General features: G+C 38.0%; 1 protein-coding gene and 9 non-coding genes across 10 annotated transcripts; 9 read left to right on the top strand and 1 right to left on the bottom strand.

Moving 5' to 3' along the window:
* The first annotated feature begins 365 nt into the window (after window positions 1-365).
* On the top strand, window positions 366-466 carry LOC122003303. Its single transcript, XR_006117939.1, has one exon. It is a non-coding gene; the product is annotated as a small nucleolar RNA Z107/R87 (small nucleolar RNA).
* Window positions 467-630: 164 nt separating this feature from the next.
* Window positions 631-732, top strand: LOC122003354. Its single transcript, XR_006117968.1, has one exon. It is a non-coding gene; the product is annotated as a small nucleolar RNA R30/Z108 (small nucleolar RNA).
* Window positions 733-824: 92 nt separating this feature from the next.
* On the top strand, window positions 825-919 carry LOC122003318. Its single transcript, XR_006117952.1, has one exon. It is a non-coding gene; the product is annotated as a small nucleolar RNA snoR31 (small nucleolar RNA).
* Window positions 920-956: 37 nt separating this feature from the next.
* On the top strand, window positions 957-1057 carry LOC122003296. The gene has a single exon (XR_006117934.1). It is a non-coding gene; the product is annotated as a small nucleolar RNA snoR31/Z110/Z27 (small nucleolar RNA).
* An 86-nt stretch (window positions 1058-1143) lies between these two features.
* Window positions 1144-1239, top strand: LOC122003308. Its single transcript, XR_006117944.1, has one exon. It is a non-coding gene; the product is annotated as a small nucleolar RNA snoR77Y (small nucleolar RNA).
* Window positions 1240-1354: 115 nt separating this feature from the next.
* Window positions 1355-1572, top strand: LOC122003294. The gene has a single exon (XR_006117932.1). It is a non-coding gene; the product is annotated as a small nucleolar RNA Z112 (small nucleolar RNA).
* A 35-nt stretch (window positions 1573-1607) lies between these two features.
* LOC122003320 lies at window positions 1608-1757 on the top strand. The gene has a single exon (XR_006117954.1). It is a non-coding gene; the product is annotated as a small nucleolar RNA snoR2/U65 (small nucleolar RNA).
* A 53-nt stretch (window positions 1758-1810) lies between these two features.
* On the top strand, window positions 1811-1904 carry LOC122003297. The gene has a single exon (XR_006117935.1). It is a non-coding gene; the product is annotated as a small nucleolar RNA R44/J54/Z268 family (small nucleolar RNA).
* A 200-nt stretch (window positions 1905-2104) lies between these two features.
* LOC122003287 lies at window positions 2105-2191 on the top strand. The gene has a single exon (XR_006117926.1). It is a non-coding gene; the product is annotated as a small nucleolar RNA Z159/U59 (small nucleolar RNA).
* A 365-nt stretch (window positions 2192-2556) lies between these two features.
* Window positions 2557-16462, bottom strand: LOC122000885 (protein NRT1/ PTR FAMILY 4.5-like). Its single transcript, XM_042555380.1, has 5 exons — window positions 16330-16462; window positions 15998-16215; window positions 3722-4162; window positions 3501-3622; window positions 2557-3424 (listed from the first exon to the last, which is right to left on the bottom strand). The coding sequence occupies exons 1-5, from the start codon at window positions 16415-16417 to the stop codon at window positions 2557-2559; spliced, it is 1737 nt and encodes a 578-aa protein (XP_042411314.1). The 5' UTR covers window positions 16418-16462.
* Window positions 16463-16768: the final 306 nt, after the last annotated feature.

Below are 16768 nucleotides of genomic sequence, written 5' to 3'. Positions count from 1 at the left end.
TAGAAGGATACTTTTCTTAACCCGAACAAGGAGTTAAAGACACTTAACAAACCAAAAAACCTCTATTGGAACGGTTCAGTTGAACCCGATTGAACCATTCAACTGTGTCCGAGTCAAAAGCCTTCCCGATGAAACCCTAATCCCCCGGCTCATTCCACATCTTTATTCGCCGCAAACTTCTCGCGAGAAGCTTGCGGCGGAAACCCAAATCCCCTTCCTCTATCCATCTATATTTTTTATCTCTATATATATATCTATCAATCGTGGATGTTTTAATATGATTTCCCCTTCTTTCTCTAGAACTGTAAGTTTTCTTGTTCCTTCGTTTCTACGTTCAATTTTTTTTGTTTCTTTTTCGAAGTAGGGATTGCCGTGACGACTCTGGAAAATTCAAGCTCAACAGACCGGATAGCAGGTCTCTCATCGAGGGATCTGTATGTCGATTATCCCGCTGAACTGAGCAATCTCCATATTTTCCGTCTTCTCATAATTCGTAAAAAGATGTTCTTCCCTTTTAGTTTTTCTACGTTTCTGCATGATCGATTGCGATAAATCATCTTATGGAGGTTACTATAGTATTATTATCAAGAAAGATTGATTTATTCGCTTTTTTAGCTTTATATAATTGGAGAATGATGGGATGAGGATAACTGAGCTCCCTCTTCTGAAGTGCGCATTGTGGATGCTTGCTGGCAGAATCGAACCTTTAACATACACGCCAACACTGAGCCTTGTTCTCCAATTTATTGTATTTCTCATATTTTTTGGAGTAGTCTATAGTTGTAAATGTTTTGCTTTTTCTATTTTTATATGTTTTACAAGTAGAGATAAGGATGAAGTAAAATTTTAAATTATCCAACACTTGATCTGAGGATCTTTAGATCCGACTGATGCACTGGTTTTTTACTTCTGAATCGTAGTTCACTTGTGATACTACATTTTAAAAATATTTGCAATGTGTCAAATGATGAAATCATGAATATTTTCTTAGGACACCTTCCTACACTTCCCATTTATGGGTTGTGGATGAGAATAACATGTTCATGCTGATGATAATGGATTTTCAGTTATCGGCCATTGTTTTAATTTTTCGATTTATATTTTCTCACTGAATCTCTCTCTCTTTCTCGATTCCCAAGTGTTTAGCTTTTGATGATTGCTAATAAATGTTGGAATTACCGGCTGATGTGGTTAAACCCACTCTCTGATGTAAATTCACCTGGCTTTCTGAAGCTTGAATCTTATTTCTTCCCTTGCTTGTTTTTTTTTCAGTTTCTAGTTTGTTTTTCTTCTTGCCATAAACTATGCCTTGTTAAATTTATGGCACAGATTGAAAGCATGATTATGTTTTGATGTCCCAATGAGGAAGAACAACCTTCTTGATAGGAAGTGCCGTATGACTCATTAAACAGCAACTGTGGCAACTAGTTACTTCCACTCATCTTCGTTTGCTCCATTCTTTTCATATTCTTTAAGAATTGAACTGTTGTGGATGTTCAAATGAATGGTTTTGTGGAATGACTTGAACTCGTGACAGTTGTGTGTGTGATTTTAAACGGTTCTCTGAGGGTTTTTGTTTTGCGTTTTATTTCAACTGTTTTGGTTAAGGCCTGATGCCACGTCTCCAGTAGTGAATGCAGTGACTGGTGATGCTATTATCAGGCCAATACAAAGGCCTGTTAGGCATTTCGTTTGCTGATAGGAATCTGTTGATAACTTTTAATTTATCTACGGAGCCGTTTACGGCGATTACATCCTTTTTCATTGTCTGCCTATTCTAAATTGCATTATGTGATTTGTAGATATATCTTTTGCAAGTGACGATAAACATAGACAGGGACATCTGTACTCTTAAAGAGGTTGATGATTGGTTCTATGGGAAATGGGAATCTCTCCGATGCAATTTTTTTTTCTTTTGCTGAGTTTAAATTTTTCTTGTCACTGCGTTGATGCAATCTCTCCTGTGATGCATATATATGCACGTATTATGAGATTTTAAATGATGACGTATATATTGTCACAACCACTGGGGCGTTGCTTTGTTTTTTGTATTCCTCGAGTTTCTTTTTTTGTTTTGATTGTTTACGTTTGCAAATGAGTTTTCAACTCCGATGATGATTAAACATTAAACTTTCGTTCTTCTGAGTTTACATGCAATGCGGATAAACATGGAGACCTGAACTGAGGAGTAAACATTTTGATGCTTGTTTTCTGGATGTATTGTTTTGATTATGTGGTTTTGTTCAGTTTTCTGTAAGGTGCCTATGATTCCTATAAATATTCTTTGATCTAACTTCATGAAAAGATTTTTAATACAAGGCACAAATGGAATAATCCTTACTGATGTGGTTTGTCTATTTAATTAATCTTTTTTCATCGATTGCTTGTGACTTGTTATGATTTTGTTAGATTATTCAGGTAATCCTCCGCCAGAGGGCAGAAGAGGATCTCGCTAGGTACGCATGAAATAATTCAATACTCCGGATACAAGCATTCTTATCATAATTGCAACAGTAAGACTTCAACACACGACTAGCAAGCAATCTAGGTACTATACTATATCGCTGCCATCACTCTAGATTGGGATTGAAGATTTCCTTCTTGGATATGTAAATTCTGTCGATAAGTGTACCTCCTAGCCCAGAAGATAAAATTCAACAGTGCGAGTATTTGCATAAAGCAGAGCAGCCAGTAGAAATAATCAAGGTGACTCTTATTCAAGTTGTTCCCCTCTATCCATCCTCTTCCACTGGTACCATGTCTACTTGCTTTATTTGTCAATTCAACTGTAATAGATCCCAGGAAAGCAGCTAAGCCCAACACGCACCAAAAGATTGCTGTCCCTATTGATTTCATCCCTCTCGGCGCTTCACTGTTGAAGAATTCCAGCAGTCCAACGAAGGAAGTAACATCAACAACACCCAAGCAACAGTACTGCACCATGAGCCAGAATACTGACATTGGGACGCCAGTCGTCATGTTTTGAAGCCCGTTCTCCTCTATAATTTTCATCCTTCTGTTCTCTATCACTGCTGCTGCGCACGTTGCAAATCCTATAAATAAAAAGCCAATAGCAACGCGTTGCAAGTGAGTGATACCTCCTGTGTAACCTGTGATCCTTCTCAGAAATGGCACTATGGATCGGTCATAGACTAGGAGCATCACAGTCTGAAAGAATATTGGGATTACAAATAGATTTGCAGGCGAGATTCGAATTTTCCCGAGCCTGGTGTTCATGGTCGTGCCTTGTTGCACAGTGAAACTTAGGATTAAGCCATTTGGAATGTTACCCAAGATGGAACTGATGATGATAGGAATCATTCGCAAGACAACTTTTGTTTCCTCCACTTGAGTTACAGTGCTTAAGGACCAAGGGCCATTGTCAGATTCATGTTCACCAATTATAGCAGCTTTGTCAATGAACCTGATAACATTGTCAGAACATTAGCCAATCACTGACTAAGACAACTCATGCTCTTAAAAAGTATTAATGCACTTGCTTGAATCCTTGTGTGTGAGAAAGCACTTCCACTTCATTGGTGCCGTTTTGAGGAGTTTTATTTAGGTCTTCTGGGTTTTCAGGCAGTGACGCATTTCTCTTTCTGAATGCTGCTACCAAAACCTATGATAAGAGGTGTCAGGAAAATCAACAAAAGGTATTCAGATCAAAGATGAACTGTAATGTTTAGAAAACCAAATGCCTCTTATGTTAGCGTTTAACCTGTAACGTCCTGGCTAGGGGACTTCCATCCGGTATCTGATTGCGATAGCAAGGGAAACCACTAGCAACCACAAGCACTGACAAGAGAACTGAAAGAGCACTAACCCCAAATCCAATATCCCAACCCTTGTTATTCTGAATCCACACTAGCAAAATTAGCCCTATTAATCCTCCCAGTGAGATCCCAAATGCGTAAGAATTGAAGAAGCTAGTTCTTTCTATTACTTCAACCGGATCTTCACCATCAAACTGATCCCCTCCCAGTGATGGCGATGAAACACGAACACAACCATCACCCAACGCTAGCATGTACAAGCCCACGTAAAGAAGGAAAGAGTTCCAGCCATGGACTTTCTGGCAATTTTCGCCTTGGTCATTGATGTTGCAATGTGGAGGATGGAGTGATGGAAGGTGTGCTTGCAATGATAGTAATCCATATCCCTGAAATAAAAAACATGTAAATTGTTTTTAATTCATAAAACACTTGTTGTGTTCGGAGTGCAGCGGAAGATATATAATGAATCATGGATTTTTTCGTGGTACATATAGTATTATACAAAAGTAATATAAAAACATACTTCAAGTCCTTGATAGGTTTGAATGATATCACTCGAGAGATAAGAGCTCCACGTGTAACTTCTCTAGCGTTTTCCACGCGCACTACATCACGAACTTGACACGATCTGTTAGCTGCTAGTCTCTTGGATCGACAAAACCTTGAAAGACTACGATCTCTTCTGAACGAAGAAAAAGTTGACGAGGGAAATTCGAAGAGAATGAATTCTACTCTTGCATCTTTCCAAGGATGACTACTTATAGCCTCCAAGGAATACGAAGAGTAAGGTCTCAATTAATTTATCATTTATGATCTTCATTAATTAGGAAGATGAAGAGTTATAGGCTCCATAAATTCTTCATTTATATAATTTTCATTATGATGACTCTTCAAATTCTTCATTAATTATCATTATGATAACTTTTTGAATTTTTCATTAATCATCATGATTATGGCTATTCGAATTCTCTCTTTTTTGTATCAAATAAATCCATATTTGATCTTGATCTCGACTAGCTTCCGATACCATTGTTCATGTCTACGTGCTATGTGTGTGACCCTTTAGGTTTTATACACGAAGGTAGTGTAAATTCATACACAGACAAAGGTAATAGTCTAGTAACAGTTTTTAGCCACCCAACGTGATAAAATTAATATCGGTCATAAACTGTAAACCACCATGAACTGATTATTGTGTAATTCAATCTCTTCATCTAAGCTTACATCCCAATTAATTCGATATATTATGCATCATTACCAAATTAATTGTTTTACTTGATTTCCAATATATAATAGACTCCTCTTGAATAAATCATTCCTCTCATGGCCATGGATTCTAGTCACTAATATCTCTATCAAGTGGACAGAATATTAACTCCTAATCCAAGAGAGCGATGAATCCTTTATTGACTCATCAACACTATTCAATCTACGCTTTGCCATACACCCAACTACCGTATTAATCATAATCCGATTAAAGACTGTTTTTAACGACGTCAAAGCACATAACTCCACGCATAGAATAAATGAAGGTCTCAAGTCAAAAGATCAGTTACACTCGTTCATAAGAGGAATAACTAATAATGTTTAATATGTGGTCTCCTCTTGAACGAGTCATGTCCAGTGTACCTCTAAACTCAAGGCACTCCCAAGTACAACTTGGATATCTATCTCTCGGTCTATCTCGACCTAGTCATACTCAGCGTTGATCTAGATATCCATGTCCCCTCTAGATATCTATCCGATCAAGGACGGTTTTCAGATTAATATATCCATTAATCTGTGAGACTTTATCATTAATCATATACGTACAGAAAAGTAAATAATTAATAATAAATTTTTACCTTTATTAAATAATTATTCATAAAATATATAAAGAGTATCTTGGCATATAAGTACATACAATAACAATCTCCCACTTGCACTATTGCCAAACACTACGGACTCTCAGTCCTAGGCTCCTCACATATGTCTCATGTTTATGTAGTGGTAAGGTCTTTATGAGTGGGTCTGCGATATTCTCGCTGGTATCTACTTTGCTAACCAACACATCACCTCTCTGAACAATCTCTCTAAGGAGGTGATACTTCATTAGTACATGCTTGGATTGTTAGTGAGACCTTGGCTCCTTTGCCTGTGCTATGATCGTATTATTATCACAATATAGTACAACTGGATCAACAATGCTAGGAACCACTTCAAGTTCCGCTATGAAGTTCTTAATCCACACAGCTTCCTTTGCTGCCTCTGAAGCTGCTATGTACTCGGACTCAGTTGTTGAATTTGTAACTGTCTCCTGCTTGGAACTCCTCCAACAAACAACTGCATCATTCAGACAAAACATATATCCTTGCTGCGATTTCAGATCATCTTGATATGTCCGAAAACTTACGTCAGTATATCCTCTGACGACTAATTTCTCGTCTCCTCCAAAAACTAAGAACATGTTCTTTATTCTTCGAAGATATTTGAGAATAGTTTTTACCGCAGTCCAATGACCCTCTCCAGAATCTGACTGATATCTACTCGTCATGCTTAATGCATATGAGATATCTGGTCGAGTGCAGATCATAGCATATATTATGAACCCTATAGCCGAAGCATAAGGTATCTTGTCCATTCTACTTCTTTTCTCTTGTGTTCCTGAACACATAGCATTGGAAAGATGCACACCATGTGACACTGGTAAATATCCTCTCTTGGAGTCCTACATACCAAATCTATTCAGCATTTTATCAATGTATACACCTTAACTCAACCCTAGTAACTTGTTTTGTCTATCTCGGTATATTCTAATACCTAAGACATAGGTTGCATCCTCAATATCTGTCATTGAGAAACATTTTCTCAACCAAGTCTTGGTAGATTCTAAGCTAGGAATGTCATTTCCTATAAGAAGTATATCATCAACATACAACACTAGGAACATAATCTTGCTCTCACTAACCTTCTTGTAAACGCAAGGTTCTTCTGGATTTTTGACAAAAGAAAATTCTTTAATAGCTTCGTCAAATCGCAGATTCCAACTCCGAGATGCTTACTTTAGTCCATAAATGAATTTCTTGAGCCTACATAACTTATTGGCATTCTCATATTTTATAAAATCGAGAGGTTGTACCATATATACTTCCTCCTGTAACGTTCCATTTAGTAAAGTAGTTTTAACATTCATTTGTCAAATATCGTAGTCCTTGTAAGCTGCTATATGTTGGGATCTTAGATGGCTAGAGGGGGGGGGGGGGTGAATAGCCTCTTTGAAAAATACTAAACACAAATTTCTTCAAGAACTTTGTTAGCACAGCGGAATTAGAAAACTAAAACAAAGAGAGAACACAGCACACTAACTCAGAGATTTATGAGGTTCGGGGATAACTCGCCCCTACTCCTCGGCGTGTCCGTAAGGTGGACGATCCCTTGATCTTCCGGTAGATCACACCCCGGAAGCTATCCGGCTAAAGGATTCTCCTTCTCGGTGGAGTAACCTCTCCACAAAGTCTTTAACGAAATTAAGCACAAGACTTACAGTAGTGGCTCAAGTGAAATGATCAAAGGAAGCTCACAGCCACAATCAACGAAGAATAAGCACAAGCAGGAACACAAGAATACAACCTCTCTTCAAGCACAAAGCACAGCACAGCTTGTTTCACACAATCAACCGAGAGCTCTATTCCTTGCTTCCTCGTCTCTCTTCTTATGCCTCTGCTCTTTCGCTGCAGAAATTCTGCGTCGAATCTCTCCTGTAAACACAAGCATCGCCAATCACTCTTCCTCCTCAGCTAGTTCTCTGAACTAACACCAATACCATCCTTGGTCTTGCTGGTGTCTTCTGAGCTCCAACCAACCCACAGGAGTCAAGCTGATCGCGAACAGAGATTGCAGTCTGTTAGCATCAGTATCCGTTGATGCTCAATCTTCCCTCATCGCAGTGATACACAGAAGAAAGTAAGCTCTGTCTTATTCCTTTGATGAGGCTTAATTTGAAATTAAGCACTGGAATGGAACCTGCAACCTGCACCACATAAAGCTCACAGCAGAAGTTGATTAGTTCAAACGAATCAGAAACCAGCAGAACCTGACAGTGTGTGCAGACAGTGTGGTGGATCGGTCAGCGGACCGATCCACACCTTTGAATTGATGTCTGATCGGTCGTGAAGACCGATCAGGGCTTAATGAGTGCGGTTCCTCGCACTCCTAAGATCGTCACCTGATCGGTCCCAAGACCGATCAGGATATGGCCTGATCGGTCCTACAGACCGATCAGAGTGCATATGGATCGGTCCACAGACCGATCCCCTGCCTTTTTCCTTCTCGCGACATCATCTCCTGATCGGTCTACAGACCGATCAGATTACACTCAGTAGGCTACTGAGTGTTTCCTGATCGGTCTACAGACCGATTAGATTACACTCAGTGTGCTACTGAGTGTTTCCTGATCGGTCACCAGACCGATCAGCAAACCTAGTTTCATCAGATCGGTCTGTGCACCGATCAGGCAATCAAAATCTCACTGGATCGGTCTGTTGACCGATCCAACGCCTATGTGATACTAGGATTGGTCCTGAAAATGAGCTACCGAGCCCTCTCTGACTTCGTCCGGTCCAGAGAACGAGCTACCGAGCCCTCTCTGACCTAGTCCAGAGAACGAGCTACCGAGCCCTCTCCGACTTCGTCCGGTCCAGAGAATGAGCTACCGAGCCCTCTCCGACCTTTCCGTGCCAAGTCACCATACTTGGACTTTTCCCGTGCCAAGCTCCCTGCTTGGACTTTTCACCAGATGTCTGGTCAACCTTGACCCATCTGGATTTCCCTTGCCTGGCTTCACTCACCAGGACTTTCCCTCCCAACTGATCAACCTCGATCAGTAGTCATTCTGAGTTTAATTAATATCTGATACAAACTTAAATCAGTGTCAACATCAAAACAACAGCCAGGTCAGACTGTATCAACACTATATGCTATAGCTAGCAAAATTCTAGTGGACTTAAGCATTGGAACGGGTGAAAATGTTTCATCATAGTCAATTCCTTGGCGTTGATTGAAACCCTTTGCCACAAGCCTAGCTTTATAGGTACTTATGTTCCTATCCATGTCAATATTTTTCTTGAAGATCCATTTACACCCTATAGGTTTTACCCCAACTGGCACATCAACCAACTCCCAAACCTAGTTGGTGTACATGGAATCCATTTCAGATTTCATGCCTTCCAGTTATTTCTTAGAATCATTTGAAGCAACTACTTCCTCGTAAGTCGACAATTCATCATCTTCGATGAGTAACACTTCCTTATCTTGGGTTACCAGCCAACCATAACTGTTTGACTCTCGGTGTATTCTTGTAGACTTACGTTAATCTCGCGTTTCTTGAGCAGTCTCAGATGAAGGAAACACTTATACTTGTGGCACTGCCTCATTATTCAACTGTTCATCTTCCAACCTGTTTGTAGAGTCTATAATTTCTTCAAGACTTACTTTACTCCCACTACTTTCTTTAGAAATAAATTCTTTTTCCAAGAAAATAGCATATCGAGCAACAATAACTTTGTGCTCACTTGGGAGAAAAAATAATATCCCATTGTAGTTTTGAGAGAACCTACAAATGTACATTTTATGGATCTTGCTGCAAGCTTATTAGAATTTTCATTCTTTACATAAGTATCACAACCTCGTATCTTAAGATAAGACAAATTTGGTTTCTTTCCAAATCATAATTCATAAGGAGTCTTATCTACAGTCTTGGTTGGAACTCGGTTAAGTGTGTGTACTACTATTTCTAAGGCATAGCTCCAAAATGACATTGGAAGACTTGCATGACTCATCATTGATCCAACCATATCCATGAGTGTGCGATTTCTCCTTTCTGAAACGTCATTCCACTCCGGCGTTCTAGGAGGTGTAAGTTGGGAAATTATCCCACACTCTTTTAGGTAATCAATGAACTCTTGTCTTAGATACTTGCCACCTCGTTCACTCCGAAGGGCCTTAATCTTCTTGCCACGTTGATTTTCTACTTCATTATTGAACTCCTTAAACTTGTCTAGAGTTTCATACTTATGTCTCATTAAGTAGACATATCCATATCTACTTAAATTGTTAGTAAAAGTCACGAAGTAGGTATATGCTCTTCTAGCCTGAACTTGCAATGACCCACAAACATCACTATGTATGAGTTCTAGTGGTTCCTTTGCCCATTCACCTATCTTGGTGAATGACTTCTTGGTTATTTTACCTTGTAAACATGCTTCACATGTATCTATGAGCTTTAATTCAAAAGAGTCCAAATACTCATTACTGAGTAATCTAGTGATGCGTTTCTGGGTTATATACCCAAGTCTACAATGCCAAATATATGTTAAGTTTGAGTAATGTAATTTCTGTTTCTTACTTTCAATACAATAGATTTGTTCATCTAAGTTAAGAACATGAAGACCATTATTCAATGAACCATTTCCATAGAATATATTATTCAAATAAAAGGAATATAACTTGTCCTTGAATTGAAATACAAATCCGTTGGTGTCTAAACTTAACATCGAAATGATATCTTTTGAGAAACTAGGAACAAAATAATAGTTTTCTAAATTCAAAACAAGTCCACTAGGTAAATTTATTGAAGAGGTTCCTACAGCTAATGCAACAACTTTCGCTCCATTAGCTACTCGTAGGTCCATTTCGCCCTTGGACAACCGTTTGCAATCACTTAGACCTTGCATGTTCGCACAAATGTGAGAACTACTTCTAAAATCTATGACCCATGATGAAGAAGCAGAAAGATTGTACTCTATCATAAAGATACCTGAAGCATCCGCTCCATTGGCATTCTTCTTCATGAAAATATAGCAGTTTTTTTTTCCAGTGACCTTTCTTGCCATAATGGAAGCACATGGCCTCCTTCTCATCAGATTGGGGTACCTGCATCCCTTTCTTAAGCTTCTTCTGAGCTTGATATATAGGATTCTTCACTGCATTAGCCTTGGGATTAAACTTCTCGGTGCTAGGGCGCTTGTTGGTCTTTCTGACCATCATTGCATGCAATGAAGGATTTACCTTCATATCCTTCTCAGTAGTTTTCAGTATTACCATCAAATCAATCAAACTCTTGTCCATGCTATTCATGTTGAAGTTCAACACAAACTGGAAAATGATGGAGGTAGTGATGATAAGATTAGGTCAACAGCCAAGTCCTGTCCAACTTAGAACCTAAGCTCTCGAGCCTCTCTTTGTACGCGATCATCTTGAGTACATGAGACCCAACTTGGTTTCCTTCCTTCAGCATGGTACAAAATAGTGCTCGAGAGGTTTCATACCTCTCTACTCTCGCACTCTCTTGGAAGAGCTTACACAAGTGCTGATCAATCTCCCTAGCACTCATGTTCTCATGCTGTCTCTGCAACTCAAGAGACATAGAAGACAACATGACGCATTGTACATCTAGTGTATCTTCCATATACTGAGAATAATATAACTGATCTTCGTCTAAAGCATTGGGTGTAGGCTCTTTCAATGGTTCATCTTCGAACACGTAAATTTTTCTCTCGTGTTTTAAGATAATTTTCAGTTTCCTATACCAATCCAAGTAGTTGGAACTGAGAAGGATATTCTCTTTCTCGAGATTGCTTCGCAGTAATAAGGTACTTATGTTTGTCATCTAAAATTTAAAGCAGAGTTTTAGTATTTACGGAATATATTTAATATAGGTCTTTTATAACTCCTATTATTTTATTCAAGTCCAACAACTCTCATTGTTAGAATCGGGAATTGGTTGGTAACCATTCCTAATAGGACCGAAACCCTGAATCATATAGAATGTACACAGCTGAGCTGTACCTACATGCTACATTCATTAAGTAGGCTTTAACTTGCCAATCACAAATCTATGTGACTTTCGGTATGTTCTTATTGAGCCTTATATTCTCAACACTTGCCTCTCAAATCAGTTAACCTTAGCTGAGCTAAACAAGTCAATGAATTTGAATTAAGTTGACCCATTAATAATTATGATAAATTATAGATGTTTTGACACAAGCCCACAGCTAAGTGATAACCATGATTTTACTGCATTATTTTGATTCATATATGCATGGTTTGATGTTGATTTCATGGTTTAAATCATGGTTACATCACATTTTGTGCATAGTGTGTATTTTTGGACTTAATTACAAATTATATTATTTTTGGTATTATTTGATGCTAATATTTGATTCTTATTTTGTAGGCATCAAAGGATCTTGGATTTGGATCTATTTGGACCAAAATTGGGCTCAAATCGGAGTTCAAACGAGAAGATCTAGCTATTGAGCATTATGGGCTGTTCATCAAGAATAGGACAGATCTGGACCATACGTTGAAGATCTGGCCGATCCAACTTAATGGGGAGCAGATCTGAGCCATTGATGAAGATCCATAAGTTTTGATGCAGATCTGAGTTCATCTAGCCATTGATCAAGCCGAATTAATCTGGGCCGTTCAATGAAGACTGGGCCGATCTGGGCCATCCAGTGATGATCTGATCGATCTGACCCACAGGAGGGTAGATCCAGACCCTAGATCAACATCAGTACCTTCAGATCAGATTTTGGATGACTTTTCACCGTTGATTTAGCCCGGAATCATCTCAACCGTCCATTCCAGATCCAGATCTGATTTAAATGAGAAGCTACAGTACCCAGATTAGTCGTCGATCCCCTGCGCTGTTCTTCGTCCCGCGGCGCGGCATCTTCCGGATTTCGGCCCCATTCCTTCTCCGATCAATTTCCCGAGCTTCAATCTCGGTGGAGAACTTCTCGGCGGTGTCATTCCGATCATCTGGAGCCATCGGAGAGTGTTCTCTCCGGTGAAAATCTGCTCACGGCGACTTCTCTGTTTTCGCCAGATTTGGAGGTGGTCTTTCAAATCTGCGCTCTGATTCCATTCAGTGACGCTTGGAGGTGGTCCGCCGGCGTTATTGAGCTTCATCCGACGCTCATCCGCAGTCCACATTTTCACTTCAGATCCAGAGAGCTCCGGGATGTAGATTTCCAGCATTTTCGGCATTTTCTTGGGTTCGGGTTGTTTCCAGCGTGTCGGGGGTGGTCCGTCGGCACTTGTGAGCATTCCTCGAATTGATTTGCAGCTTATTATCTCCACTGAGGTCCGAAATTGGGTGGTTTCGATTTTGGTACTCTTGTGTGACGGCAAGAGTATGAAGTTTGTGAGTTGATTGTGAGAGGATTGGTTTTCATTCTAGTTCTTTTTCTTACTGTTCAACAGCTTAGAACAGATTTATTTTAATGGTTGTTATGTTTTAGCAAGTAGTTTAGCATTTCTTTACTTAATTGAAGCTTAGTTTAAGTCTTCTTTGAAGCTTGTTTAATTGATAAGTTGTAGGTTTCAAATTAGGGTTTAAATCATGCTTTAGATTAGATTTATTTCTATCTTGTAATTTCATATGTAGTTTAAGTGTGGTGATGATTAAATTATAATGTAGGGTGACAATGCATTATGGTTTGATTGTTGGCACACAAGTAGATTTCACTATTGCTTTAGATTAATTTCTTATTCGCTATGCTTTACTTTTGTTAGATTTAGATTCAAGCTTAAACCCCCCATTTATTTGCAAAACTCCCCAAATCCCATTTTTATATCGAAAACCCCAAAAATAGGAATAAAATACAATCCTAGATTACATCATATTGTTGGTTCCTCGAGAGCGATCTGGGCTCGTTACTACAATATTATTGCAAAATTAAGGGGTTCAGTGGAAAATATATTTGTACAATTTGATTAGCGGATGTGACAGATTCGCTTACCACTAAGCTGCACCAACTTATGTAAAAACTCTAACTATTATCATAGTTATTAGTGGAGAGCTTTTAACAAATTTTGACTTTAATATATTTAAGAGATTTTAAAATAATTAAAATGTCTCATCATAGTTAACTTCTTGTGCATTTGCACAATCTCATTGCGAGATTTATCTCCATTAATCCTCTTAGTCTTTTAAGACAAATAAGTCTCGGAGATTTTAACATATTAATCTACTTATGCCATAAAGAATTTATATCTAAATTACAACATGTATTACTTTACAGGTTTTAGACAAAATTCATTTCTATCATGAAATGTTACGACATATAACTTGAAATAAAGAAATTAAGATTTCTTTGAAATCTCTCGAAACATTGATTCCTCAAATAAATTTTGAAGAATCGACTTCGTACTATATGATCCAACCACAAATTGGCTCTGATACCACTGTTGTGTTCGGAGCGCAGCGGAAGACATATAATGAATCATGGATCTTTTCGTGGTACATATAGTATTACACAAAAGTAACATAAAAATATACTTCAAGTTCTTGATAGGCTTGAATGATATCATTCAACAGATAAGAGCCCCACGTGTGACTCCTCTAGCGGTATCCACGTGCACTAGATCATGAACTTGACATGATCCGTTAGGTGCTAGCCTCTTGGATCGACAAAGCCTTGGAAGCACTACGCCCTCTTCCGAACAAAGAAAAAGTTGACGAGGGAAACTCGAAGAGAATGAATTCTACCCTTGCATCTTTCCAAGGATGGCTACTTATAGCCTCCAAGGAATACGAAGAGTTAAGGTCTCAATTAATTCATCATTTATGATCTTCATTAATTAGGAAGATGAAGAGTTATAGGCTCCATAAATTCTTCATTTATAACCTTCATTATGATGACTCTTCAAATTCTTCATTAATTATCATTATAATAACTTTTTGAATTCTCTATTAATCATCATGATTATGACTATTCAAATTCTTTTTTCTTTGTATCAAATAAATCCATATTTGACCTTGATCTCGACTAGCTTCCGATACCATTGTTCATGTCTACGTGCTATGTGTGCGACCCTCTAGGTTTTATACACGAAGGCAGTGTAAATCCATACACAGACTAAGGTAATCATCTAGCAACAGTTTTTAGCCACCCAACGCGATAAAATTAATATCGGTCATAAACTGTAAACCACCATGAACCGATTATTGTGTAATTCAATCTCTTTATCTAAGCCTACATCCCAATTAATTCGATACATTATGCATCATTACCAAATTAATTGTTTTACTTGATTTCCAAGATATAATAGACTCCTCTTGAATGATAAATCATTCCTCCCATGGCCATGGATTCGAGTCACTAATATCTCTATCAAGTGGCTATGATATTAACTCCTAATCCAAGAGAGTGATGAATCCTCTATTGACTCAACACTATTCTCTCTACGTTTTGCATACACTCAACTACCATATTAATCACAATCCGATTAAAGACGGCTTTTAACGGTGTCAAAGCACATAACTCCACGCATATAATAAATAAAGGTCTCAAGTCAAAAGATCAGTTACACTAAGAGGAATAACCAATGATGCTTAATATGTGGTCTCCTCTTGAGTGAGTCGTGTCCAATATACCTCTAAACTCAAGGCACCCCCAAGTACAACTTGGATATCCATCCCTCGGTCTATCTCGACCTAGTCATACTCAGCGTTGATCTAGATATACATGTCCCCTCTAGATATCTATCCGATCAAAGACTGTTTCCATATTAATATACCCATTAATATGTGGGATTTTATCATTAATCATATACGCACATAAAAATAATTAATAATTAATGCTAAATTTTTGTTTTTATTAAATAATTATTCATAAAATATATAAGGAGTATGTTGACAATATAAATGCATACACTAACAATATTTTCATTTTGGACTGAACATAAAGCACAAAACAATTCGAATTAATTATCATCTGAACTGAGTGAGATCATCAGCCAACAAAATTATTTCATCAATGAAGCAGATCACGATGTAGCTGGTGTTTATTAGGTGAGTTGAGGTGTTTACTTTATGGAACTGATTTGTTCTAGTAGGTACCAAACAATGACTACTTTTATCTGACCTCCATATTTAAGTCCTTCTGAGTTAATTCTCAACTAAAGCTCAATCAGTTAAGCGTAGCCTTTCGTAGTCAATTAAGAATAAGGTGACCTAACACATGCATTTCTTTAGGAGATTAGTTTTTTTAATCATAAAGATGTTTGATCATAGTATCGTATTATGCACTTCGTTGACAATATTTATCCGATAAATAACCCACATAACCACTGCTTTAAAAGCAATAAATATTTTTATAAGCATTTAATTGCTAGTGGCATAGTATATATGTCAGCGCAATCATAAGGAAATTTAAATTTACTTGTAGATTTACCATGAATTCAATAGGCCCAAATATGAGTATGGTCTTAAATCTTGTGATGTAAGAGTCAGAGATGAAGGCTCCCAAGAGAGCGAAGGCACAGCTTGCGCCAACAAGGTTATTGACCAGGGTTGAAGAGTTTGCAATGTCCTCGTTCATGGTTCCATGCAAATAAGTCACCAAGTTCAACAAGATCGGGATGAAGGCAAAGTTCAGCAAAATCGTTTGTGCTGCAATATACATAAATATATGTGTATATATGAATTCAGTTTCCCTGACCAGCTTATACAAGGATGAACGTGAAGAGTTACTTGTATTGCAGGAAAAGTTAGAATTATACTTACTGAAGATGAAGGAGGCAGCTCGTGCACCACCATGCCTTTTTTTGTTGATAGGCTTTCCTTTCCAATCTACAAAACCATGGATAGCCATTATTAAGCTAGCGGACTCGACAACTCTTATGAGTACTGCAGTGCTTCCAGGCTTATTTATTTGCATACTAAAGCGAGGAGAAGATAGTACATTTTAATGATTGTGCAATACTTACCGGAGCGTGACATGAACGCAACATTAATACACCTACTCAAAATTTACGAATTTATTGTTAGTAGATTTTTTTTTTTCGCTAATGTGCCGAATATCATTGGGAATTGAATTAGCTCAAATTAAAATTATACTAAATTAAATTCAATTTATCTATTGAGATGATTTGAGTAGATAATTTCATTTTACTAACAGGACTAGTTTCTACCAAGTATTAAGTGACGGAGCGGTCGAGCGGGC

Source organism: Zingiber officinale, chromosome 7A (genome assembly GCF_018446385.1).
Source record: "Zingiber officinale cultivar Zhangliang chromosome 7A, Zo_v1.1, whole genome shotgun sequence".
Lineage (NCBI taxonomy): Eukaryota > Viridiplantae > Streptophyta > Magnoliopsida > Zingiberales > Zingiberaceae > Zingiber > Zingiber officinale.
This window is presented reverse-complemented; position numbering and strand designations above follow the sequence as displayed.

Excerpts from the sequence above, each read along its gene's own strand:
- LOC122000885 (XM_042555380.1), bottom strand. The coding sequence starts at position 16,417 with ATGGCTATCCATGGTTTTGTAGATTGGAAAGGAAAGCCTATCAACAAA. Across the intron at positions 4,163-15,997 it reads TTGGGCCTATTGAATTCATG|GGATATGGATTACTATCATT; the intron begins GTAAATCTACAA and ends TTTTTATTTCAG. Across the intron at positions 3,623-3,721 it reads CCCTAGCCAGGACGTTACAG|GTTTTGGTAGCAGCATTCAG; the intron begins GTTAAACGCTAA and ends CTCTTATCATAG.